Source organism: Diabrotica virgifera, chromosome 1, assembly GCF_917563875.1.
Source record: "Diabrotica virgifera virgifera chromosome 1, PGI_DIABVI_V3a".
NCBI classification, from domain to species: domain Eukaryota; kingdom Metazoa; phylum Arthropoda; class Insecta; order Coleoptera; family Chrysomelidae; genus Diabrotica; species Diabrotica virgifera.
Window position 1 is genome coordinate 316952438 of NC_065443.1, and position 26454 is coordinate 316978891.

General features: G+C 31.5%; 2 protein-coding genes across 2 annotated transcripts in view; one reads left to right on the plus strand and one right to left on the minus strand.

The window, feature by feature from the left end:
* The window catches only part of LOC126879271 (cyclin-A2-like), a 132600-nt gene that overhangs the window by 10427 nt on the left and 95719 nt on the right, over positions 1-26454 (plus strand). The gene's annotated exons all lie outside the window — the stretch shown is intronic.
* The window catches only part of LOC126879269 (venom acid phosphatase Acph-1-like), a 55972-nt gene continuing 32224 nt past the window's right edge, over positions 2707-26454 (minus strand). The window contains exons 3-4 of the mRNA XM_050642346.1: positions 11521-11757; positions 2707-9096 (exon numbers count right to left, since the gene is read on the minus strand). Of these exons, the coding sequence (XP_050498303.1) occupies positions 8443-9096; positions 11521-11757 (891 nt within the window). The 3' untranslated portion in view covers positions 2707-8442. The remainder of the gene's footprint in view (positions 9097-11520; positions 11758-26454) is intronic.

Below are 26454 nucleotides of genomic sequence, written 5' to 3' on the forward strand. Positions count from 1 at the left end.
TCAAAATGAATCTGTCGCCCATAGGTACCTACATGTGAACATACGTAGTGCATTTATTAAATGGCAATTAACATAACTAAAAAGTTCAAAATATTTCCTAAAAAATATGTTTACACTCTTTTTAATGGCGGTATTACCTTTTTGATAAATTTATATATACAGGGTGAAAGAATTGAAAAAGAAACAACATATTTTTACATCAAAAAACAGTAAAAACACAACTTCTGGTAAACCGATTCTTTCGGTTCAAGACCTCGTTCTTACTCATCAAAAAAGAACCTATATACCAAATTTGGTTGAAATCTGACATCTCGTTCAAAAGTTATCGTGCTATTAGTCACATACGTACAGTCGCCATTACGAATTCTCGCCACTTTTGTAAAAGGAACAAAAACTGAGATGGCCTCATATCTAAATTTGAACCTCTGTATCTGTAGTATATGTGGTTAAAATTATATGCTTCTACCGTTAAATGCACAATAATTATTATAATATTTGCACGAATCTGTCGCACATAGGTACATGTGAAGATACGTTATGCATTTATTAAATGGTATACTGGTAAATATATAACGGTAAATGGTAATATTTATTAAGAGAACATAACTAAAAAGTTCAAAATATTTCATAAAAAATATTTTTACACTCTTTTCAATGGCGGTATTAACTTTTTGAAAAATTAATACCTACAGGGTGAAAAAATTGAAAAAAAAACAACATATTTTTACATAAAAACCAGGAAAACACAATTTCTGGTAAATCGATTCGCCCGGTTCAAGACCTCAATCTTATACATCAAAAAAAGAACCTATATACCAAATTTGGTTGAAATCTGACGTCTCGTTCAAAAGTTATCGTGCTATTAGTCACATATTATGTATAGTCGCCATTTTGAACGCCCGCCATTTTTGTAAAAGGCAAAATCTGAGATGGCCTCATATCTAAATTTGAACCTTTATATGTGTAGTATATGTGGTCCAAATTATATGCTTCTATCATTAAATGCACAATTGTTTCACATATCGGCTGCACTAATTATGGCTATAAATTTCTGTCGATTGGTCTGGAATAAATCGATGTGAACTATTTCCAGTGATTTAGTAGGAGTTGGTGTAATCATAAATTTTTTTGAGAGTTTTTTGAGAATGCAGGACAGACAAATAATCGAAAATACGAATTGAAACGTGGAAACATTTTGACACGTTGCAAGGTGAGCCGGATAGCTCAGGCGGTAGAGTGTCTGACTTCCATACAGAAGGCCGGGGATTGAATCCGATCGCAGGCAAGAATATCTAGATATTTTCAAAATATCTACAGGCCCCAGGTCGATTCAGCCTGAATTAAATGAATATCCTTGGTAAAACCAGGGCCAACAATAGGCGGTTGCAGCGTAGCATTGACCCTGTTACTTTCCTTGTATACCGCATAGTCCCAAGAGATAGAAGACTGCTATGATCTCAATGCCCCACGAACGATGTAAGGGAAGACTGCTATTACAAGCTTAGCATTATACTTGTTTTACTTATTTTTTGTTCTTACTTATTTTTCTGGGATTCGGTTGAATGTAGTATTATTGGTAACCAATGGTAATGCGTTTAAGTTCCCGATTGCGTAAGTTGTGTTGTTTACGTTTTTAAAAGTTCTAGTATCTATTATTATGAGCTGGCCATTGGTGTAGATATTGTGCAGTATTACACTGCTTTAACCGAAACCATTCTCGGTTTTCTCAATATGGTATATTGTTTGCACCGAATGATTCAAAAAATCTTCTATTCAGCAGGAAGTCGCGGACAATACAGTAATTTTCTTGTCTCTTATGATGTCATACTAATTTTTAAAGACTTTGCTTATGCTTTCGCGTTTTATTCTATTCTGAGGTGGATAAGTTGCCTTGCTCTCTGTTTCGGCTACAATTTACTAATTTCGTTATTCATATCTGTTCTCCATTCCTTCCTATTTCTACATTTTTCTTTCCATTGCTTTATTCTCGTGATTTCTATGTAGTTTTCCATGTCATATCATCATATTTTTCTCGGTCTCCCTTGGTTTCTTCGTTGAATTGGGATTCCGTTAGCTGATCTGATAATGGTCATATCTATTCCACGCGTTTCGATTTAATACCTCTCACTAGATTTTCGTTTTTCAACTCTTTATCTGTGTATATCCGCATAAGGTGACATCAGGTCTTGGGAGTGTTTTCATTATTTTAATTTCAAATCTATCGTAACCAACAATAAGATATATGTACAAATACTGCTCCTTAGGCCGCTTACAAACGAATCACTTTTTGAAGTCTAAGTCGGCAGCAATAAGTCGAGCGTTTGTGGTTGTATGTCGCTATTGAAGTCGTCATTTAGCAATACGCATTTCCTTTTCACACGGGCGACAGAAGTTGTAGTGCAGTGGAGAAAAGGCCTCTGTGAAAAGAAAATGCGTTTTGCATTCGTGTTGACGACAAATGACGACTTCAAGTAGCGACAGACAACCACAGACGCTCGACTTTTTGCTGCCGATTTCGACTTCAAAAAGTGGTTCATTTGTAAGCGGTCTAATACATGGTATCTTCCACAACCGTCTTCGATGTGTTTCGTGAGATTTAGAATTTGTGAAAGATATTCTCAAACTACTTTGGAACTCTATTGGTTATCTCGCTTTCAAGCATGCAGAACAACAGAGCAAAAATACCGGCCGATAGAAAAACAAAAAGAAAACAAATGATTTTATTAAAAAAATTTAACAATATACTTAATGTTAAGAAACCTATTAGCAGTTGCATACAACTCATTTTGCAGGCAATTTTTTTATTTTACCACATAATAGCCAATAGGTTTTAATACTGATTTTCTGTTTTTTTTATATATAAATATGATTACTAGACTTAGGCAAATATGCAAATAAAAAGGTGTGAAATATGCGCGTAAATATGCAGTATTTTACTCAAAAAGATGCATGTTTTTTTTAGAAAATATGCATATTATAATAAAAAAATATTTACAGTATCTTCACATATTTTCTTAATTAACATGTAGGTACTATATGTATTTTACAAACTAAGCTTATGTACAGTCGGAATAATGAAAGAATACACATGAACGAACATATAAAACACGCTGTATTTTCCTGTCACCGTGTCACACAAAAAATTGGCCAGCGCAAGTACATGTAATAATTATTGTTACATGTACTTGCACTGGACAATTTTCTTTGTGACACGGTGACAGGAAAATGCAGTGTGTTTTATATGTTCGTTCATGGGTATTCTTTAATTTTTTCGACTGTAATTAAATATTTAAAAATTTTAACAAATAATAGATATTTATGATACAAGTGTTAAAAGTACACGTTTAAGGCAAGCATGTGAAAGTTTCAAGTGCAATTCACATGAGTGCCTTAAAAATGTACTTTTTAACACTCATATCATACAATAATTCTTCTACAAACGTAATTACAGGACAATATCTACAACAACTTTTACTTGAACTTGACTAACATTCCATTTTTATATTTTTTTGACATTACATCAAAATTGCAGTGCCTTAAAAATTTTAAAGCACTAGTGCCTTAAAGTAGCATTTTTAACGCTCTTGTGGAGTGCTAAAAACTGCATTTTTAACACGGTTGTAGAAAAATGATATTATTTTGAATCGTGGTAGGTTTTCTGAAGCTAGTTTTTAATGTACCCTAACTTTTTTATTATCCAACATAAGCGAACAAAGAAAAAAAAAAAAGAATATTAAGAAAACCTGAGGCTATAATTGGATTTTAATTTCAGTATTTTATAAATGCTAGAATATTCCACAGGGTGTTACGAACTTTGAGAAAAAAATACACTTTGATTGGTCCACTCGGTATACAATGAACATTTATCTGTTTAGCAATATCATTATTACATTATTATTATTATATAATATTTTGTATTTTGACAACGGCACCCGATTTGGGCGTCGAAACGTTAATAAAATTATTTTTTTCATTTTAATTGTGGCTTATTTCCCATATAAATAATTAATCATAAAAATGCCACAAGGAAATAGCTTCAGAACAACATCATTATTACAGTGCTAATGCTAAATAATATTGCTATAAAATATTTAAAAAAATCACTTAAATCGGACACAGGTTTAGGAAATTCGAGATATCAAATATGACCAATTTTGTGGGCCACCCGTTTATTTATGACGCACAGTGTAGTTTGATTTTATGAATGACACTGAACTGTTTATTTTCGGCATTTTCAAAGCACAATTATCATTCACAATTATAAAGACACGAATTCACGGCCTATTTTACAACAAAAGTAAAATGTGCCGTCAAAATTAAAGTTTTCCCATACCAAAAATTTGAATACTAGAGATTATAAAACAAAGTGAAATATTGAGATTTCCAAGCTATTTGTTACATGAATATAAATATATAGGGTGTCCCAAAAGTAGTGGAACGGTCGAATATTTCGCGAACTAAACATCGGATCGAAAAACTGAAAAATACCTGTCCAATCATTTTCAAAAATCTATCCAGTGACACCAAACACCAACCCCCGTTACACCCCCTGGAGGTGGGGTGGGGGGTAACTTTAAAATCTCAAATGGAAACCCCTAGTTTTTCTTGCAGATTTTAATTCGTTACGTAAAAGTAAGCAACTTTTATTCAAGACATTTTTTCGAACTGTGGATAGATGGCGCTATAATGGGAAAAAACGATTTATCCTGATACCATAGGTAAATTATAGAAACTGTCTAATATCTCGAGAAATACACTTCCAAATGAGAAACTAAAATAGAGGTTTTTAATATTCTTCGAAAACCTATCGATAAACGCCACCATGGCCCTCCAACCCACCCCCTGGAGGTGGGGTGGGGGGTAAATTTAAAATCTTAAATAGCAATCCCCACTTTTAATTGCAGATTCGATTTCGTCATGAAAAATTAAGCAATATTTATTCGAAACATTTTTTCAAATTGCTGATAGATGGCGATAATAAATCGTATTTTGCCAATTAAAGCGCCATCTATCAACAATTCTAAAAAATGTTTCGAATAAATGTTGCTTAATTTTTCATGACAAATCCGAATCTGTAATAAAAAGTGGGGGTTGCTATTTAAGATTTTAAAGTTACCCCCCAACCCCACCTCCAGTGGGTGGGTTGGAGGGTCATGTTTGGTGTTTATCGATAGGTTTTCAAAAAATATTAAAAACCTCTTTTTTAGTTTCTCATTTGGAAGTGTATTTCTCGAGATATTAGGCCGTTTCTATAATTTACCTATGGTATCAGGATAAATCGTTTTTCCCAATTATAGCGCCATCTATCCACAGTTTGAAAAAATATCTTGAATAAAAGTTGCTTACTTTTACGTAACGAATCCCAAACTGCAAGAAAAACTAGGGGTTTCCATTTGAGATTTTAAAGTTACCCCCCACCCCACCTCCTGGAGGTGTAGTGGGGGTTGGTGTTTAATGTCACTGGATAGATTTTTGAAAATGATTGAACACATATTTTTCAGTTTTTCGATCCGATGTTTAGTTCGCGAAATATTCGACCGTTCCACTACTTTTGGGACACTCTGTATATGTATAGTTACAATCAAAATTTCATACTATCTGCACTTTCTGCAAACTTTAACTAAAAATATGCAAAATTGGGACATTTTTGCATTTTTTAATGCATAGTATGCAAAATATGCAATTTGCATATTTGACTAAGTCTAATGATTACTATTACATCCGAGGAAAAAACTGATCAAAACGTGTTTAAACGTGATTACCCAGTATTAATAAATGTTACAAATCCATCGTGTATCGACAGATAAAAACACAGGACACAGTACCAGCTGTGCTATGACTTTGGAGGCATACAAATTCATTTGGATTACAAACTTGTGTGTCTTTGTTCCAGACAAAAACACAAAGGATACAAGGATATTTACTATGTAATATTCGTCTAAGCATTAGGATAAAAAAGAAAATTATATCACAGCTTGGAAAATGTAAGAAAACAACAATGAGCCACAAATACTTCAAAAATGAGGAACAATATAAAAAAATTAATTAAAATAAAAAACTGGAACTAAAAACCTACATTCGGAAAGGGCTATTTTATTGTAGCATTTTTATTGGTATACTGTCTTTAATGGGAATTAACTACTTACAATACGTTCACTTTGACGCCGCAGAGTGCTCCAAAACAGTGTGGTTCATCAAAGTTAAATTTTTTCTAAAAGAACACCCTATATTTGATAAGATTTTTGAATTGTCCTTAAAAAATAAGCTATACTCTTATAAGGGTTCTCTATGTAGGTTATACAGGGTGGTTTGATTTATTTCGATTTTTCTAAAAATGTATGGTTTTAGAAAAAATTAGATATCTACGAATCTAAGAATTAGAGATATCCTACAAAAAATTTTATTATAATAAAAATATATTTTTAAATAAGACAGTCTTTTATTAAGATAAGAAAATTTTGTTCTCATTTGTTTCTTAGATCTGACATTGTCAGAAAAACCGAAATACATCAAAACACCCAGTATTTAGGCATAGGGAACCCTTACAAAAGTATAGCTTATGTTTTAAGGACAATTCAAATACGTTATCAAATATAGGGTGTTTTATATGAAAAAATATAACTTTGATATACCTACCAATCTTTTTTGGAGCACCCTGTATAATTCACATTATTTTTAAATTATGGTATTAACGAGCTATATAACCCTTTGGTGAAATTTTTTTATATATCAAGTCGTTTTCCGTACAGAGACCGACGCGTATAGGTATATAGGATACTTTGTATACAGGGTGTAACAAAAATACAGGTCATAAATTAAATAACATATTCCGGGACCAAAAATAGTTTGATTGAACCTAACTTACCTTAGTACAAATGTGCACATAAAAAAAGTTATAGCCTCTTGAAGTTACAAAATAAAAATCGATTTTTTCCGATATATTGAAAAGTATTAGAGATTTTTTATTGAAAATGGACCTGTGGCATTCATATGGCAGAAAAATCTTTAAGAAAATATAAAAGTGGAATTTGTGCACCCCATAATAATTTTATGGGGGTTTTGTTCCCTTAAACCACCCCAAATATTTGTGTGAGTTCCAATTAAATTATTATTGTGGTACTATTGGTTAAATAAAATATTTTTAAAACTTTTTTGTCTGTTTGTAATTTTTCGATAAGTCAGTTTTTATCGAGATATTTTGAACATTTGTAAGATCCAACACAAATTTTTACATGGTAAGTAAGATTATCGAGACCTGATAATAGTATGAGAATTTATTGTGAATTTACATTTTTTAGGTACATTTTGAAACACAGTAATATCTCGATAACAAATCGTTTATCGAAAAAATACTAAGAGGCGAAAAAGTTTTAAAATCATTGTGTTTAACTAGTGGTACCACAATAATTATTTAATTGGAACGTACACAAACATTTGGTGCATTTAAGGGAGCAAAACCCCCATACAATTTTTATGTAAGCATATTAAAAAAGAAGCCGCATCTCGATTAAAACTGGCTTATCGAAAAAATACTAAGAGGCAAAAATCTTTTAAAAACATTGTGTTTAACTAATGGTACCGCAGTAATAATTTAATTGGAATGTACACAAAAGTTTGGGGGGGGGGGGGAGGGGTTTAAAGGAACAAAACCCTCATAAAATTTTTATCGGGTGTACAAATTCACTGTCATTTTTTTTTGAGATGTACCTACCATAAGAAAACCATATGTCCATTTTCTAACTTTTTTTATGTGCACATTTATACTAAGGTAAGATAGGTTCAATCGAACTATTTTTGGTCCCAGAATATGTGATTTAATTTATGTCCTGTATTTTTGTTACACCCTGTATAATAAACGTGTTTTCAACTGGAATTGTGATTAGTTCCCACCAAAGACAGTAACCAATTCAAAATGGTGTGTATATCTCAAGAAACAGTGAAAGAACTGGATAACTAGGGATCAAAACTGAATATGAAGTAATTGCAGAAAAGCATAGAATAGAGGAACGATATCAAATAATTGGAAGAGGAATATTTACGCAAAAGAAAGGAAAATGATCAAATGAAAATTGATCTAGAACCTTTTGGGGAACCGTTACGAAGAAAACATCGATAGTGTTAAGTAGGCGAGGAATTTTGTAATCATTAGACGCAACTTTAAGTTGCTGAAAGAAATGAGATACAAAACAACAGTTGTTTTTAAGATTTACGAGATCTGAAGCCACTTTAATGATATCAGATAATGATCGTCAATACAACAGACTTTAAAGAAAATCACCATAAGCTGCTATAACAAAAACGTTTCGTATCCTTTCTATATTTAACTATAACCTGTTTTGTTTCTATTCTTTTCTCATAAATCAACTAAATCTCGGCTCTCTAATTATTTAATTTTGCACAGCAAATTTTTACATCGTTATACCCAGTATAACTAACACTTCTTCAATTCCCACACATGTTATCACTGGTCGGCAGATTGTCTGCTAACAAGGCTGTAAATACGTCTAGAGGACAGAACTCCTTACACCCTGGCATCTCCACCAACCTCAAACCGGACCCATCCCACTTTTTGTAAAATATTTTGAACCCATACACGCCTCTGATCTGGTGTAGCTCCATGGCGACGTAGGCGCCATATGTAGGGATGTGTTTCTCGAATATCCTCAAAGCTATCATCAGATACGACAGCGTACTTTCGTGGGCCGAGTAGAGGTACATCTTTCTGCCCAGTTTGCGGTGATCGGCGATCTTAGCTTTGGTATCGTCGAGGAGTTTCTTCAAGAAGTTTCCGATGGCAATTCTTCGCATATCTGCTGTGCCCATCGCTATATAGTACTCTTCGGGAAAGAGTTTGGTCATCGGTTCCGGCCATACAGATTTTGTCCAATCAGGTAATTTCAGACCGAATTCCTCTTCAGTAGATAGACCGAAATGTAAATTGTAAATGCCTTTAAAGGTTGTGATGTTCAAACCAGTATGTTCAGATATGTACTTAAAGGTTTCACCGTGCTTCATAAACTTTTCTTGAACAGACGGTCGACTAGTGTATTTTTTATAAAGTTCCGAATACTTCGGACAGTTGCTTCCCAAAAGTATCTACAAAAAAAGTAACAATTAGTTTCAAAATAGATATGAATATGGATTAACAGTTGCTTGGATTAAGGGTCATTCGGGAATAAAAGGCAATGACATAGTTGACAATTTTGCTAAATCAGCTTATGTGATCGGAGAAAAAATAAACAAAAATTTAATTCCAGCTTCAGATATTGATAGTTTTAGCAGACAAAAACTTAAAAATAATTGGCAATTGCATTACAGAGAATGTAATACTGGCTCAAATTTTGCTCAATGTAACCCTAGGATATTCTCAAAAAGATGGTTTTATACAGAATATAACAGACATTTTGTAAAGACCATTAATCGGCTGAGAGCCAATCATGCTCTTAAGCCATATTACATGCATAGAATCGGCTTGTCAGATACTCCTAATTGTACTTGTGGCAAAATCGGAGATCTAACACATGTCATATTAGAATGTCATTTAAACATAAATAACATAAACGACCTTTATAAGGAATTAAAAGATTTAAAATGTTTTTTCCCAATAAACCTTAATACTTTAATATTTATAAATGATATGGAAATTCGTCATCTCATTTATAAAAATGTTAAATTATGTAAATACAAGTTGTAAACGTAATATAATAGGCATAATTTGTTAATGTGGTTTGAAAAAATAAAAAAAAATATATAAAAAAACACATAATAAAATAATAACAAAAAAAAAATAAATTAAAAAAAATAAAAAAAAAAGAAAAAAATAGAAACAAAAATAAAAAAAGAATAGAAAAAAAAGAAGTAAAAAAAAGTGTTTCGCACAAATTAAAATATATATTAAAAAAACAGTAAAATAATTAAAAAAAAAAAAATAAAAAAAAGCTACACAATGTACCAATGTACAGTTGAGTCCGCGAGTCTTTACCCGTGCGTCATTAATACCTGAAGAGATAAAACACATACAGTGGAACCTCGATAACTCGGATTAATCGGGACCGCGACCGATGCGGCTTATCGAAAATCCGAGATAGCCGGAGAATATGGTAAAAATTAATAAAATACGGTATACTTACAGATAAACTCCGTTAGAATTTACATAACATGAAATATATTTATAAATATGCACAGTACCTACTCATTAAAATTACTAAAAAAAAAACACCAAACCCAAACGTAAGCAAATGGAAGCGAACAATACAAGACACACAATACTAAAGACCATTGTTTATAAAAGAATTTTTTAAATAGTCTTTCCTAAACAATGCTGACAGTTTGAAATAAAAAGGAATAGATACTACAGACAGGTGGCTGTTGTTTCTGCGGCGTGTGCTATGAGTCATTTTCAATATCGTACAGTTCAAATTACACACATACACATTATCTCTCAAATATTATATTACATACATTTTTATTGTTGAAAGGTTTGTCTGATAATTAACTATTTTGATTGGAAATAAGCCACAATTAAATTGAAAAATACAAAATATTGAAAATCAAAATGTTTATCTGATGAAAATCGGTCCGGGTTAGCCGGACTTCCGGGTTATCGGAGGCCGACTTATCGGGGTTCCACTGTACTTTTTATCTAGCATCATTCTCTTCCACGCATGAAACTCATGACAAACCAGCTGCCGTTTGTTATTAAGTAACAACACATGTTATTTTTATGAACCATCTAGACTCAGTGCATTGAAAAGAGATAGGTACACAAAAAGACGATTCGGTATGTTTTCATATTTTAAGCACAATTTGTTTGACGTTTCTGCTTTGTTTACTTTTGTGGCTGTCAATCAGTTGAATTTTTTGCGGTTTTTGTCGAATTTTTGCGTTTTGAAGTTTCTTTATATTACACAAATAGTTGTTTTCACAACTAATTTTATATTGGGCTTTGAAATTTTAAGGTAAATAATTATATTTTGGCAATTAATATTTAAAACATACAAAGCTAAATAACGTCATTCACACAGTAAAGAAATGATTGTGTTTAGATTTCCGTCAAAGTGAATAAAATAACAAAAATAAAATATGTTACTGAATTTTTTTATAAATTGTTTATTTATTTATAAATCAATAATAATATAAGAATTTATTAAGCTACTTCAAATGTAGCTGTAATTCTGCACAAAAATTTTGAAGCAAAACTTACATTTGACATTCTATATATTATTTGATAACGTCAAATTTTATAATAAAACCCGTAATCGGAACAGTAGCCACTTGCTGTCACTTGTTGTTGCGTGAAATAGATTTCCGACTTATTTCGTACGCTTTAAATGATGACGCACGGGTAAAGACTCGCGGACTCAACTGTATCTATAAAAATTATATTGTAGGATGTGCTTATGTTTATAAGAAATTTATGACTATGAATCTGCAATCAATCACAAACAAGTCTGGCTAATTGGCTCTGCCAAAGCCATTTTTCAAAAAAAAAAAAAAGAATATGGATGATTATAAACTCACATCGTCTTGCTTGACAGGGAAGTAGTTATACGGCACTGGCTGCCAAGGCATCCCTAAAACTTCATCTTCTTTTCTTGGTGGGAACAGTCCGGCCAAGACTAATTCCAACGACATTTTGGTACGATTGTAATGGGTACTTCTTGCGTCTATCAGTTGTGGGTAGTAGTAATCTCCCAGAAAACGGTCGTATCTCTTACGAAGTTCCAGACCCACCAAGTATTGTTTGCGTTTGCCAGCCTAAAATGCAGTAAATAGCTACAAAATCTATATATTTAAAAGATTATCTTTATTTTCAAAGGAGAAACCAGTGATTGATTTATACAGAGTGTCCAGAAACTTTACCGACAAATGAATACAGGAGATTCCTCAGATAATTTTAAGACAATTTAACCCAATTCACCTAGTCAAAAAATGCTTTCTAAGGGAGCTAGAGCTCTTTGAAGATGGCGTCTTGTAATTAGTTTTTCTTAAATACCTCCAGACTGCTTCTAGTTAGAAAAACGAAAATTAGCAAGCATATTTATTTTCAAAAGATAAATCGACTCCATTGCGAATTTCTAGTACCGGTCATAGGCGTCCGTTTTGGGTAGGGCGACGGTTATTTTATCGCATAACTTTTTTGTCTTTAACTTTTAAGTATTTTTGACTCTGGATTATTAAACTATAAGGTATTTTAGTACTAAAAGGTACTCTTGCTTGAAGTCCGTAGAATATACCGTTTTCTAGCAAAAATCGATTTGAAAATTTTTCGTTTTAGAAATTTCCAAAAAAAAAAAAATTAAAAAATTAAAAAAAAAACGGTGTATTTTACCAACTTAAAGCAAGAGTTAGAATAGAGTTGAGTATAGAATAGTCAAGTACTAGAATACAGTTGAGTCCGCGAATCTTTACCCGTGCGTCATCATTTAAAGCAGCGGTTCTCAAACTTTTTGAGTCATGTACCACCTACAGTTCTTTTTATTATTTTTGGTACCACATATACAGGTTGTAACAAAAATACAGGTCATAAATTAAATCACATATTCTGGAATCAAAGATAGTTCGATTCAACCTAACTTACCCTAGTACAAATATGCACACAAAAAAAGTTACAGCCCTCTGAAGTTACAAAATGAAAATCGATTTTTTCCGATATATCGAACTATTGGAGATTTTTACTGAAAATGGACATGTGGCATGACTGTGGCAGGAATATCTTAAAAAGAAATTATAGTGAAATTTGTGCACCCCATAAAAATTTTATGGGGATTTTGTTCCCTTAAATCCCCCCCCCCCCAAACTTTTATGTACGTTCCAATTAAATTATTTTTGTGGTACCGTTAGTTAAACAAAATGTTTTTGTAACTTTTTTGCCTCTTAGTATTTTTTAGATATACCAGTTTTAATCGAGATGCAGCTTCTTTTTTAATATGTTAACATAACAATTTTATGGAGATTTTGTGCCTTTACACCCCCCAAATGTTTGTGTACGTTCCAATTAAACTATTATTGCGGTACCATTAGTTGAAAACAGTGTCTTTAAAACTTTTTTGCCTCTTAGTATTTTTCCGATAAGGCACCTTTTATCGAGATGTGGCTTCTTTTTTAATATGGTTCAAAATATACTTATAAAATCTGTAATTTATAAATAAATTTTCGTATTATTATAGGGTCTCTATAATCGTACTTAACAGTATACAAATATGTGGTGGATTTGACAAATATTCAAAATATTTCGATAAAAACTAGTTAGAAAAATTACTAAGAGGCAAAAAAGTTTTAAAAACATTGTGTTTAACTAATGGTACCACAGTGATAATTTAATTGGAACGCACACAAAAGTTTAGGGGGTTTAAAGGAACAAAACCCCCATAAAATTTTTATGAGGTGCAGAATTTTTTTAAATATTTTCCTGTCATAATAATGCCACATGTCCGTTTTCAATAAGAAAACTCAAATAGTTTTCGATATATTGGAAAAAATCGATTTTTATTTTGTAATTTCAAAGGGCTGTAACTTTTTTTTGTGTGCATATTTGTACTAGGGTAAGTTAGGTTCAATCGAACTATTTTTGGTTCCAGAATATGTGATTTAATTTATGACCTGTATTTTTGCTACACCCTGTATTTTTAGAGTGTATTATGAAGACTTACTAAGTACTACTATTTTAATTTTTTTTGTGTTTTGTGTACCACCGCCAGTAATGAATTGTACCACCAGTGGTACATGTACCACAGATTGTGAATCGCTGATTTAAAGCATACGAAATAAGTCGATGATATGTCGGAAATTATAATTTAGTAAACGCAACAGCAAGTCACTTAAGCGCTGGTTTCCTCGAAAGCGGTGTCGACAACCTACGATCGTAACACTACGATGAATGACATCATAAAAAACTGTACCATGCAAAATAATAGCGTTGGTTTCCAATAATGCGTTGGAAGCCACCGCTTGCTGAGCTTGCACATTTCATTACCGCAGTGAAGAACCTTGAATTTTTCACCGTAATCTTACGTAATTCATCGCAGTGCTACGGTCACTGTTTGTCGGTGCCGCTTTCGAGGAAACCCAGGCTTTACTGTCACTTGCTTTTGCGTTTAGTAAATTTCGATTTCCGACTTAACATCGACTTATTTCGTAAGCTTTAAATGATGACGCACGGGTAAAGATTCGCGGACTCAACTGTACCTCATAATTTAATAATATAGTGTCAAAAATGCTTAACAATTTAAGAAAAAAAGATGCGATAAAATAACCTTTCACCTACCCAAAACGGGCGCATATGACCGGTACAAGAAATTCTTAATGAATGAAATCGATTCATCTCTGGAATATAAATAAACGTGCCAGTTTTCGTTTTTCTAAATAGTTTTTTTTTTATTTTTTTTTTAAATTCAAAAAACGAAAAATATTCAAATTGATTTTTCTAGGAAAAGGGTGTATCCTATCCTAAAAAGGGTGTATCCTAGACTACCTCACACTTTAATAATCCATAGTCAAAAATGCTTAAAAATTAAAGACAAAATTCACAATGGACGGAATCGATTTATCTCTGGAAGATAAATACGCCTACCAATTTTCGTCTTTCTAAATAGAAACGTTCTGGAGGTATTTAAGAAAAACTAATTACAAGACGCCATCTTCAAAGAACTCTAGCTCCCTTATGCTGGAGCCACAGTAATGTCTAATGCCGTTAATTAACACATTATTTCGATGGCTTAACTTGCACAGCGGCTAACTCGGCTTTTTAAAACTTTACAGGAACACAAAAAAACTTCTTAATATCACAGAATTGGTATATTGGGTAACTCCTCAATTCACATAGTAAATAGTTACGTTAAAAATGGACAACTCCATCCTCAACATATTATGTTATAACTATGATATTTCTCACAAAAAGTTATATTATTTCATTAAAACTACTTACCGATAAAATGGAGTTAGCCGATTTGCAAGTTAAGCCATCGATTTGCCATCTCTGTAATGCAAATAATGCTTTAATTAACGGCATTATACGTTACTGTGGCCCCAGCATTAGGAAGCATTTTCGGACTAAGTGAATTGGGTTAAATTGTCTTAAATTTATCTGAGGAATCTCCTGTCTTCGTTTGTCGGTAGAGTTTCTGGACACCCTGTATAATGGTAGTCGAGATCGCTGGCTAACAGAGGGGACCAGAAACTCATATTCTGCAAAAATTGACATAGCACTTTCTTTGCCTGTACCCTTCAAATGTAAGTTTGCAATGAACTAATCGGCACACAGCATCCTGTTCAAAATAAGAAGAAAACATTTCTATCGAATATTACGAAAACGAACCTGACTATAGTTGACAACTAATTGTATTCGCTCGCGTCACGTTAATTCCGTGTAATTTGAACAATTACAGAATTCAACATTGTTCACATACTACATATTATTACGACATAATTACTAAAATCAATTACCTGTCGGACTTGTATATATCAATTACGAAAGAATTTGCTAGATCCGCTCGATTTTTAAACGTATTCAACTATGTACACGTTTGTGCAAACAAGAAACGGACATTACGTAAGAGGAATATGATTATTATAAACGGCGCGACGGACAAAAAAAATTATATGTATCTACTTATCGGGATGAATAGGCCAAACGATTGCATCATGTAAATGTTCGACGAAAAACTGATTTCTAGTAAAAGAGCCAAGGTTAAACAAAAATTAATGAGAAATAATTTGATTGAAAGATTTTAAATGGCAATAAAACAATAAATGTGAAGACGGAAAAGTTAAAGTAAATCTGCACAAAGGAGGTCAAATGGTTGAGGTTTGAGTTTTAAAGATAGAAAATATTGCCGAGTAGTGGAGTCACTAAAGGTGGATATGAGCTATTACTTCTTATTTCGTTGAACCTCCATCGATTTGCATGAAAATTGGTGAGTGCTTAGAGGATATCTCAAGGAACAAAGGTGACATGGTGCCAACTTGCGCTTTTACCCTGGGGGTGGATGCCACTCCTTCTCGAGGGTGAAAATTATTTTATTAAAAAAAAAACACCACAATTCGATAGAGGGACAAATTCTAAGCAAAATTTGTTATATAAAGTTATTACAATAAATCAAAACTTTTTGAGTTATTAAGGATCAAAGATTTTAATTTTTCGTGAGAAAAATGCATGTTTCCAGCCGATTTTTTTTAAATAACTCAAAAACTATAAATTTTTGCAAAAAAGTTATTACTACCAAAATTGAAGCTAATAAAAAGTGAAATAAACTGCTTACTGGAAAAACCTTTTAATGTCAACTTAAAGTGAGTTAAAGGTAATTTAATGTATATTTTTTTTCGGCGTGTACCCAAATCTAAGTACTCAAGCGTAAATAATGGGAAAATGATGCATTTTATAACATAAACTTATTAAACATTTATCAAAGTACTTAGAAATATCTATCAAATGATCCCCCGAGCAAGTTGATAGCATTAAAATTTATGCTACAAAAATTTTTTCAAAATTTTTCTTTCAAAATTTTTTCCAAAAAATTTTATTGTTTTTATTAATACCTCCTTTAATTTTTACGATATCAGTTTCGCCTTAAAGCCATTTGAAAGTTAATTTTATGGTTTATTAAACCACTTTAAACATAATCTTTAAACCGCTTACTTTCTTAAAAATAAAAGGTTAAATGGCCTCGGTTACATGGTTCTTTCAGCAAAATTTAAGCTTTAAACGTGTCTGTCTCGGTTATTTTTTACCGTATAGAAATAATAAAACTGGTAAAATATTTGACGTAGAAAAAAATAAAATTTTATTATATATCACTGTTTACGTATATTGAGTGTTTTTGGAGTTATTATTAAAAGAAAATTAAAATTACGATAATTTTAAAAATTCTGATTTTTTTAAATTATATCTTTTTTTCAAAAATGTGTCTTCTAAACCTGTCAAAATTGTTGGAATCATTACTTATGCTAATATAAATAAATTATTTTATGGATTACTATAAATTTTAATTTTTTTGAAAATGGCGTATGTTTTATTTTTCACTTTTTCCTAAAGAATTTGAAAGGGTTCTCTTATTTTCATCATAACTTCCTTAATTTTGATGCTATTAACTTCTTCTGGAGCTCATTTGATAGGTATTTCGAAGTACTTGGACAGGTATTTAAAAGATATTTTTTATAAAATCCATCGCTTTCCCGTTATTTAAGCTTGAATACTTAGATTTGAGTATTCGTTGAAAAAAATATACATTCAATTACCCATAACTCACGTTGAATTAACAATAGTTTAGTTCTTTATAAAAGGAGTTTATTCAATTTTTTATTATCTTCAATTTGGTAATAATAGCTTTTTTGTAAAAGCTTAGTTTTTCAGTTATACGTGAAAAACCGATTTAAAACATGCATTTTTTACGAAGAAATAAAATTTTTGATCTTTAATAACTCAAAAAGTATTAATTTGAATTAATAACTTTATATAACAAATTTTGCTTAAAATTTGTCCCTCTATCAATTTATGGCATTATTTTTAATAAAATAATTTTCACCCACGAGAAGGGGTGGCATCCACCTCCAGGATAAAAGCGCAAGTTGGCATCGTGTCACCTTTGTTGCTTTATGTATCCTCTAAGTACTCACCAATTTTCATGAAAATCGATGGAGGCTGAACGAAATCGGAGGTGAAAACCTTCAGTGACTGCACTAGAGATCTTTCTCTACTATAACTTTGCAACCCAAGTCGGGCCCTGGCCTTCTTTAATATCTACCCCCAAGTATCTCTGTCCCTGGCTACTCTTATCTTAGCCTAATAAAATAAAGAAAAGTCAATATGTAAATTCGTACAGGTTAAAACAAATTTTATATCAAAGTTTAGGTGGGTACAAAAGATATTTTCAAGAAAGTATCCAAATCATACAAGGGGATCATTGTTTAAATAATTAAAAAGGGGTCAATTTCGCAAAAAATTTACTTTTTTAATTGCTGAGGTCATTCAATTACCAATGAAGGTCTATAGGATTTTTTCTGCAAAGTTAAAGGGTAAATATTTCTCATAAGACTTACTAAATTAAATTTGACCCCCTATTTATTTAAATAATTATATATAAAACTTTGCTTAAACTTATTATATATAAACAAATTTGCAAAAAATTATTTTTAGCGTTTTAAATAAGCACTATAAAATATCTTATTTTACAGAGTAAGTTGCGCTATGTTACCAGTATTAAGCAAAAAAAATTGGTCGAAAAATATTTAATATTTTTTGAGATATTGAATTTGTTTATTAAATGTTACTCTATTTTCAATTGCAAAAACTTGGTTGTTGCCAAAGAAATGTTCACCTGCTTAAGATTTCATTATTTTTATTTTTATGTATATTTTTGATAAATGTACTGATAAATTCAAATTTCAGTTAAACTCCCCCATAAAAGGCATTTGAAAATTATTCAAATTTGTTTGTAATTTGTTTTTTAATAACGTCGCGGGGATTACGTATTTTAAAATGCCGCTTCGATCATTGGGTTCCTGGGATTTTTTTACTAATTAACAAAATTTTTTTGTCGTTTTTTCTTCTTCTTTTTCTTCTTGGAGTTATATTACTACGGGCCCTTTTAGGGTTAAATTTTATTAAGAATCTCGAATCTCTGAGTTGTAGATTCTAGACCTAAAAATATTAAGATTTAACTAAAATATTTTAAATAAAATGTGGCTAATTACTGAGTTACAGGGTGTTATATTTAAAAATTTAAAAATTATTGTTACCAAGTACTTTAAAACTATTTGATGTATCCTTATCATACTTGGCAGAAAGTGTGGCTGTTATACACCCTATTAAATTGTGATTAATAAACGTTTCTAGCTAGTGCCAGAGGAGTACGACAGGGGATAGTGAATGATTGACTCTTCCCAAATTCTACGCCACTGAGTAAATTACTATTGTAGCGAAATTTTACGATTCTCCAATACTTTGTATGTAAATAACTTTATTGGTATTGATAAAGTCATCAGTTTGAGAGATATTGGAAGTTTAAAATGAATGAATGAATGAATCAAAATAACTATGCCGTTTCATTTTTAACGTCCAATATCTCGAAAACTAATGACTTAATCATTACCAGTAAAAAGTATATTATTTACATAGAAAGTATTGGAGAATCGAAAAATTTCCCTAAAATAGTAATTCCCTCAGTGGCGTAGAATTTGGGAAGGGTCAACCATAAACTGGCCCCTGTCGTACGCCTCTGGTGGTAGCTAGAAACTTTTGTTTATCACAATTTAGTAGACTGTATAGTACTCACACTTTCTGTAAAGTATGATAAGGATACGTCAGTTAGTTTGAAAGTACTTGGTAAAAATAATTTTTAAATTTTTAAATAAAACACCCTGTGACTCAGTAAGTAGCCACATTTTATTTAAGTGATTTTAGACCAATCTTGATATTTCTAGGTCTCGAATCTACAACTTAGAGATTCGACATTCTTAATGAAACTTAACCCAAAAAGACCCGTAGTAATACAATGCCAAGAAAAAAAAAAAAAGAAGAGGAAAAAAAAGACAAAAAAATTTGTTAATTAGTGAAAAATTCCCAGGAACCCAATTATCGAAACGGCATTTTAAAATATTTAATCACCGCGACGTAATTAAAAAAACAAATTATAAACAAATTTGGATTATTTTCAAATGCAATTTTAGGGGGCAGTTTAATTGAAATTTGAATTTATCAATACATTTATCGAAAATATACATAAAAATTAAAATAATAAGATTTAATACATTTGAATATTTTTTTGGCAACAACCGCGTTTTTGCAATTGAAAATATAGTAACATTTAATAAACAAATTCAATATCTCAAAAAATATTAAATATTTTTCTACCATTTTTTTTGCTTAATACTGATAATATAGCACAACTTATACTGTAAAACAAGATATTTTATAGTGCTTATTTAAAACGCTAAAAATAATTTTTTGCAAATTTGTTTTTAAAGTTTTATGTATAATTATTTAAATAAAAAGGGGGGTCAAATTTAATTTAGTAAGACTTATGTGAAAGATTTGCCCTTCAACTTTACAGAAAACAATCCTATAGACCTTCATTATCCTTCATCTCCCATATTATCAATACGTCCATGAGAGTATGCTTAAGAATGACAACTATAAGCTATACTGGGACCGCACTGTGCTCACAGACCAAACAGTGGCACATGATAGACCAGATCTCGTATTAGTCAATAAATTAACGAGACAAACAACACTCATTGATGTGGCGATTCCTAACAACAATAATCTACGTACTAAATTTACTGAAAAGATCGCCAAGTACAGAGATCTGGAAATTCAAATACGGAGACAATGGAGAATGAAAAGTACCCAGACGATACTGATTATTATGTCTACTACTGGAGTCATTCCGAAGACCCACCTAGAAGGCATAAAGCTGGGTCTCAATGAACACCTTTATAAGACCATACAGAAAATGTGTAATTTAATGACCTCAGCAGTTTAAAAAGTAATTTTTTTGCAAAAATGACCCCTTTTTAATTATTTAAACAATGATCCCCTTGTACGATTTGGATACTTTTTTGAAAATATCTTTTGTACCCACCTAAACTTTGATATAAAATTTGTTTCAACCTGTACGAATTTACATTTTGATTTACATGTAGTGTAATTTTATTTTACTAGACTATCTCTTTGGTATCGGTTCTCGCTTCGTCTATCGTCTATTCACCTCTTCCTTGGTCTTCCTACTGGCCGAAGTCTCACCATAGCAGTGTTGCCAGGTAGAGAAGAATGAAAATCCCCATATGGCGGTAAAAAAGTCGCTACATTGTCGCTACGCTACGTATCATTGCATTTGCTAGCAAGCGAATTGGGGGGGGGGGGGTAGAGGTGTTTATTTCAAATATACATCGATGTATTTTGCGATGCATCAAGCGGAAAGCTTGCATCGATGTTTTCGATGCATCGGTAAAACATCACATGCGCATGCGCGTGTCACTTATTATGTGGCACACGCATGCGCAGCCGCCATGTTGAATCAAAACGGGTTAAAAAGATACGCAAATATGCAAATAAAAAAGTTGTTGTAGATGTAGATGTATTCCGGGGAAGTCCCGAATAAAAAGAAGCGCAAAACGAAAACTGTCAGATTACAAGGCAATTGGTAATCAGTAGCGCCACGCTCTTAAATAAATCAGATTTAAATATCAAATAAATCAATTCATGGTCAAATAATATAATTGGACTTCGAAAAATACAATAATTGCTTTTTGTAATACATTGTATTTTTTAAAATAAATATGATATATTTTATTTTATGCTCCAGAAAGTCGCTACAAAATGGCTTTTTTTTTGTAAATCGCCGCTACGTCGCAAAGCACATAAAAAGTCGCTATTTTCGCGATAAGTCGCTACCAATGACAACACTGCACCATAGTGCCGCTATTATCCATTCTTAAAGGTGATTTGACCAGCGCAATCTTTGCTGCAATGGTACCGCTCAGGCGCGGATATAGGCGGGGTGGGGGGGGGGGTGTCAACGGGTCTATGGACCCCCCTATTGTATTTAGTCTTAAAACTATTTTTTTTATTTATTATTTTTTTCTGTTAACTCTAAACTTTAAGCCATCAGTACAACACTAAATTACACGACAACCGCTTCCAAAGAATTGAAAGAAGCCATAAAAACTAATAAAACACCCTTCTCTGAAAAATAATCTGCAGGCGTATTTTTTTGGGTACCGGTGGAACCATAAACACCGGAAATATTTTTCTCAATTTAAAGAATAACAAAAATGATATTTTTAAAATGCAAACATTACATTGGGTATAAACCTTATCTCATGAAAAGACACGTTTCAAATCAATAAAGACATAAAAAATTTGTATTTTACTAGATAATCCATGCGTACCTACCCATTGATGGTAGAAAGGGTAATTTTTGTGGTAAAGAACGACGTGGTAAAGAACATTGTGGTTAGGATTAATAGTCGTGAATTCGTAGGTATCTGGGATTATTGTATAGTGTATTTTATCCTTAGATTAAGTGTGAGTCGTATGGCTAAATCTGGAAAATATAATATTTGATATTTGAGGTAAGCCTTGATGTGAGGGAGTAACGACTAGTGTTAGGACAGGTGTGGGAGAGACTGATAAATTTCATGTGAAAGTAGGATTGCACTAAAGCTCGGTGCTTATTCCTTATTTATTCTCATTAGTTTCGGATCAGATAAGAGCGAAACTACAAGGTAATATTCCCTGCTGCTTAATGTATACTGATGATGTAATAGTAGGAAATAGTGAAAGTGACTTACAAAAAAAAAACTGGAACAGTGAAGACAAGCTCTTGAGAAAAAAGCTTTAAAATTTAATAGGATACAAACAGCGATTTAAAAAGATTCATCTAAAGGTGGAGTTACCCTACAAATAAGATGATGGTGCAATGATTGTGAAAAGTAATAGTTTTTAAAAAATCCACAAGGAAAAGAAAATGTTTTTCCTGTAGTTGGCTGTATACCATCAATCACAAAAATTGGAAAAATTCCTTTGTAGAAGGTATACAATTTTATTAAAATCCCTTTAAAGAGCTACATCACAACAAAACGTTTTAGATTTTTATAAAAAATCATCACCAGTGTTAGATAAACTGGATGCTAGCTGAGCCATCAAAGAAAAATATCCGGGCAAAAAACCTTTAAATATAACATAGATGCGTTAAAAGTTCATACTTTAATAAAATGCCTTATGATGGTCACATGGCAACTAGGATAATGCCCTAAGGTAATGTATTGAAATTTCCCAACACGTGGGATCCAAATTGAGTTGTTTACATTCCAGTTGCCATTAAGTCATTGGAATGTAAACAACTCAATTTGGATCCCACGTGTTGGGAAATTTTAATACATTACCTTAGGTCATTATCCTAGTGGCCATGTGACCATCATATAGGCTATTGATTATGTTCAAAATAAGATAGCTAAAAGGAACTACAACGTTAACGGGGTTTTATTATTTTATATGGTCAATGGACATCTATATATGAAAAAACCGTGGAGTGCTACCATTTAAAGGGGTGCGTTTTTGAGAAATGGGTGAATTAGTCCCTGGGCACAGGTTACATTAGGGTGAGTTCTATGCACTTTTGGTACAAACATATCCACATAAAAATTGTTCCTGGTTAATTTTACTATCTAAATATCACTTTTAAAAATATATTCAAAAGAAAAAGCACAAAGAAACCCAAAAGAAAAAAATTTGGTTTTTTGTCCCATAACTTTTGTCCACAAGGTTATAGGTATAGACATTGCTTCACAGAAAAAAAATCTACATATTTCTTCTTTAAAATGTTGTTTAGTAGAGGTAATTAGGATTTTTAGTTTTCGAAATATGATTTTTCAAAGTTCGCCACTCCCAGCAATTTTGGGCAATTTTCCTTGTTATTTCGCAAATATTGTTCTGTAACTTTTTTCTACGTAACGTTAGGTGTATGCAATGGTACACGTAATAGGAATAGAAATCAATTACCTTTAAAATGGTCTACTGTATAACGTTGTACGTCTTTTTTTTAAAGAGATTATGGTTTTTCAAGGTTTTATACTTTTAACGATTGTTTATAATATAATATAAAAATAAAATAATATTATTATATAATATTATATTATATAATACATAATATAAAAAAATATTATTTTTTACATTTTTTACGATTATTTTTGAAAGTTCTCATTATAACTTTTTTCTTCTACATTTAGGTAGGTATATATTATAATATATAATAAAAAAAGCTTTACTTTGTTTACTTTAAAATGGTGTGTTACAAAAAATTCTAGGATTATTTTTGAATAAGATATTATTTTTCAAAATGTAATAAGTACTTGCAACGATTTTTGATTTTAGGATTATTTTTTAAATTTCTCATTATACTTTTTTTTCTAGTACATGAATATACTACATATTTCTCAATAAAGAGGGCTTACTTTCTGTTCTTTAAAATGGTGTATCATCTATATAAATAATGGAAACCGAGTAATTCTTTGACATTTTTTTACCTGTATTATTTAAAATTATTTCTTTTACAAAAATTACATAAACATTAGTCTTAGAAAACATCACTTTAGTTAAAATTATTTAAACGTTGACATCTAAAAAATTTTCACAATCAAAGTCCATCTCTTCGTTAGCATTAGCTACAATATCTTCCTTTGCTACATCAGTTATCTTAGAGTTCCCACAATTAGTACCCATTCACATGCACCCTTTGCAGAATATTGAACAACTAATTCCTATCTTTCTACAACCGCAGTTTTTTTTACATCCTTTGGAACATTTACATGCTATTTTTTCAAGCAAAGCTTGTGGTGCAGGAGCTTTGACAGTAAATATTGGAATTAATCCATATTTTGAAGTTTGCCCGGCCGAGTCAAGTGGATCCAAAGTATTACCTATAAAAAATAAGATTCAATCATAACACACAATCACATAAAAAAGTTATAATAAGAAATTTAAAAAATAATCCTAAAATCAAAATCGTTGATCGTTTCAAGTACTTATTATGTTTTGAAAAAGCATATCTTATTCAAAAATAATCCTAGAATTTTTTATAATACATCATTTTAAAGTAAACAGAATAAGCTTTCTTTTCTATTATATAATATATACCTAAATATAGAAAAAAAAAGATATAATGGGAAATTTAAAAAATAATCGCAAACAATATAAAAACTCGTTAAAAGTCTAAAATCTTGAAAAATATAGCCTCTTCAAAAGAAGTCGTACTTACAACATTATACAGTAGAACATTATAAAGGTAATTTATTTCTATTCCTCTTACATGTACCATTGCATATGGCTAAAGTTACGTAGAAAAAAGTTACAGAACAATATTTGCGAAATAACAAGGAAAATTGCCCAAAATTGCTGTGAGTGGCGAAATTTGAAAAATCATATTTCGAAAACTGTAAATCGTAATGACCTTTACTAAACCCCGTTTTAAAGAGAAAATATGTAAGTTTTTTTTGTGAAGCAATGTCTATACCTATATCCCCGTGAACAAAAGTTATGGGACAAAAAACAAAATTTCTTTCTTTTGGGGTTCTTTGTGCTTTTTCTTTTGAATATATTTGTGTAAAAAAAAGTACCTTTGACTTTAAAAAGTTAAATTTAGATAGGAAATTTAACCAGGAACAATTTTTTCCACCTACCTCTACCGAAAGTATACTTTTCCGGACCTGATTGTAGGGAGCAAAGTTGTACTTTTCCTCCCTAGGGAGGAAAATATTTTTCCTCCCTAGGGAGGAAAAGTAAAAGTGACGTCATGGTATTTCATTCATGAAATGTAACTTATTGACGCCCTGTACAATATCTATTTTCTATTACGTAAGTTTCTATACATTTTAACGTTTATCTATAAAACACTCTGTATTTTGCAGAATGGTAAAAAACAGTAAATTGTTATTTTGATTGACAATGTTTACATTATTAATTTGACTTATATTTGACAGTTGACAGTTATATTGTACGTACTTGTTAGTTTTAGTTCTAATAAATTTTGTTGGTTAGTTATATAAATAAATTAAGTAAAAATGAAAAAATGACTTGTTATTTGAGGAAGGTGGAAAAACCATATGTATAACATGGGAGTAAAGTGCCTTTTCCTCCCTTGAATGATTACTGCCCTCCGCTACGCGTCGGGCAGTAAACTTCATTCTCGGGAGGAAAAGTAGCACTTTCCTCCCTTGTTATACAAATAGCTATTACGTTGACGTATTTGTACCAAAAGTGCATAGAACTCACCCTAATGTAACCTGTGCCCAGGGACTAATTCACTCATTTCTTAAAAACGCACCCCTTTAAATGGTAGCACTCCGCGGATTTTTCATATATAGAGAATCATTGACCATATGAAATAATAAAACCCCGTTAACGTTGTAGTTCCTTTCTATAGTACATAATCAATAGTCTAATAAGGCATTTTAATAAAGTATGCACTTTTAACGCATCTATGTTATATTTAAAGGGTTTTTACCCGGATATTTTTCTTTGGTGGCTCAGCTAGCATCCAGTTTATCTAACACTGATGATGATTTTTTATAAAAATCGAAAACGTTTTGTTGTGATGTAGCACTTTAAAGGGATTTTAATAAAATTTTATACCTTTTACAAATTATTTTTTCCAATTTTTGTAATAGTTTTTAAGTACCTAGTATTGGCATTACATAGTAATGGAGAAATAAATGGGGATGCATGCAGTAGAATTAGGGCTGGATGGATGAAGTGGAAGGAAGCGAGTGGTGTGTTGTGTGACAGAAAAATTCCATTGAAACTGAAGGGACAATAATTCTATAAGAGAGTCATAAGGCTAGCGATGATATATGGAAATGAATGTTGGGCAGTTTTATGTTCGATCTATAATCGATCTTGTTTGCACAAATATAGAAACCGAACTATATATACATATTTTAAAACTTGTTTTGTCACTT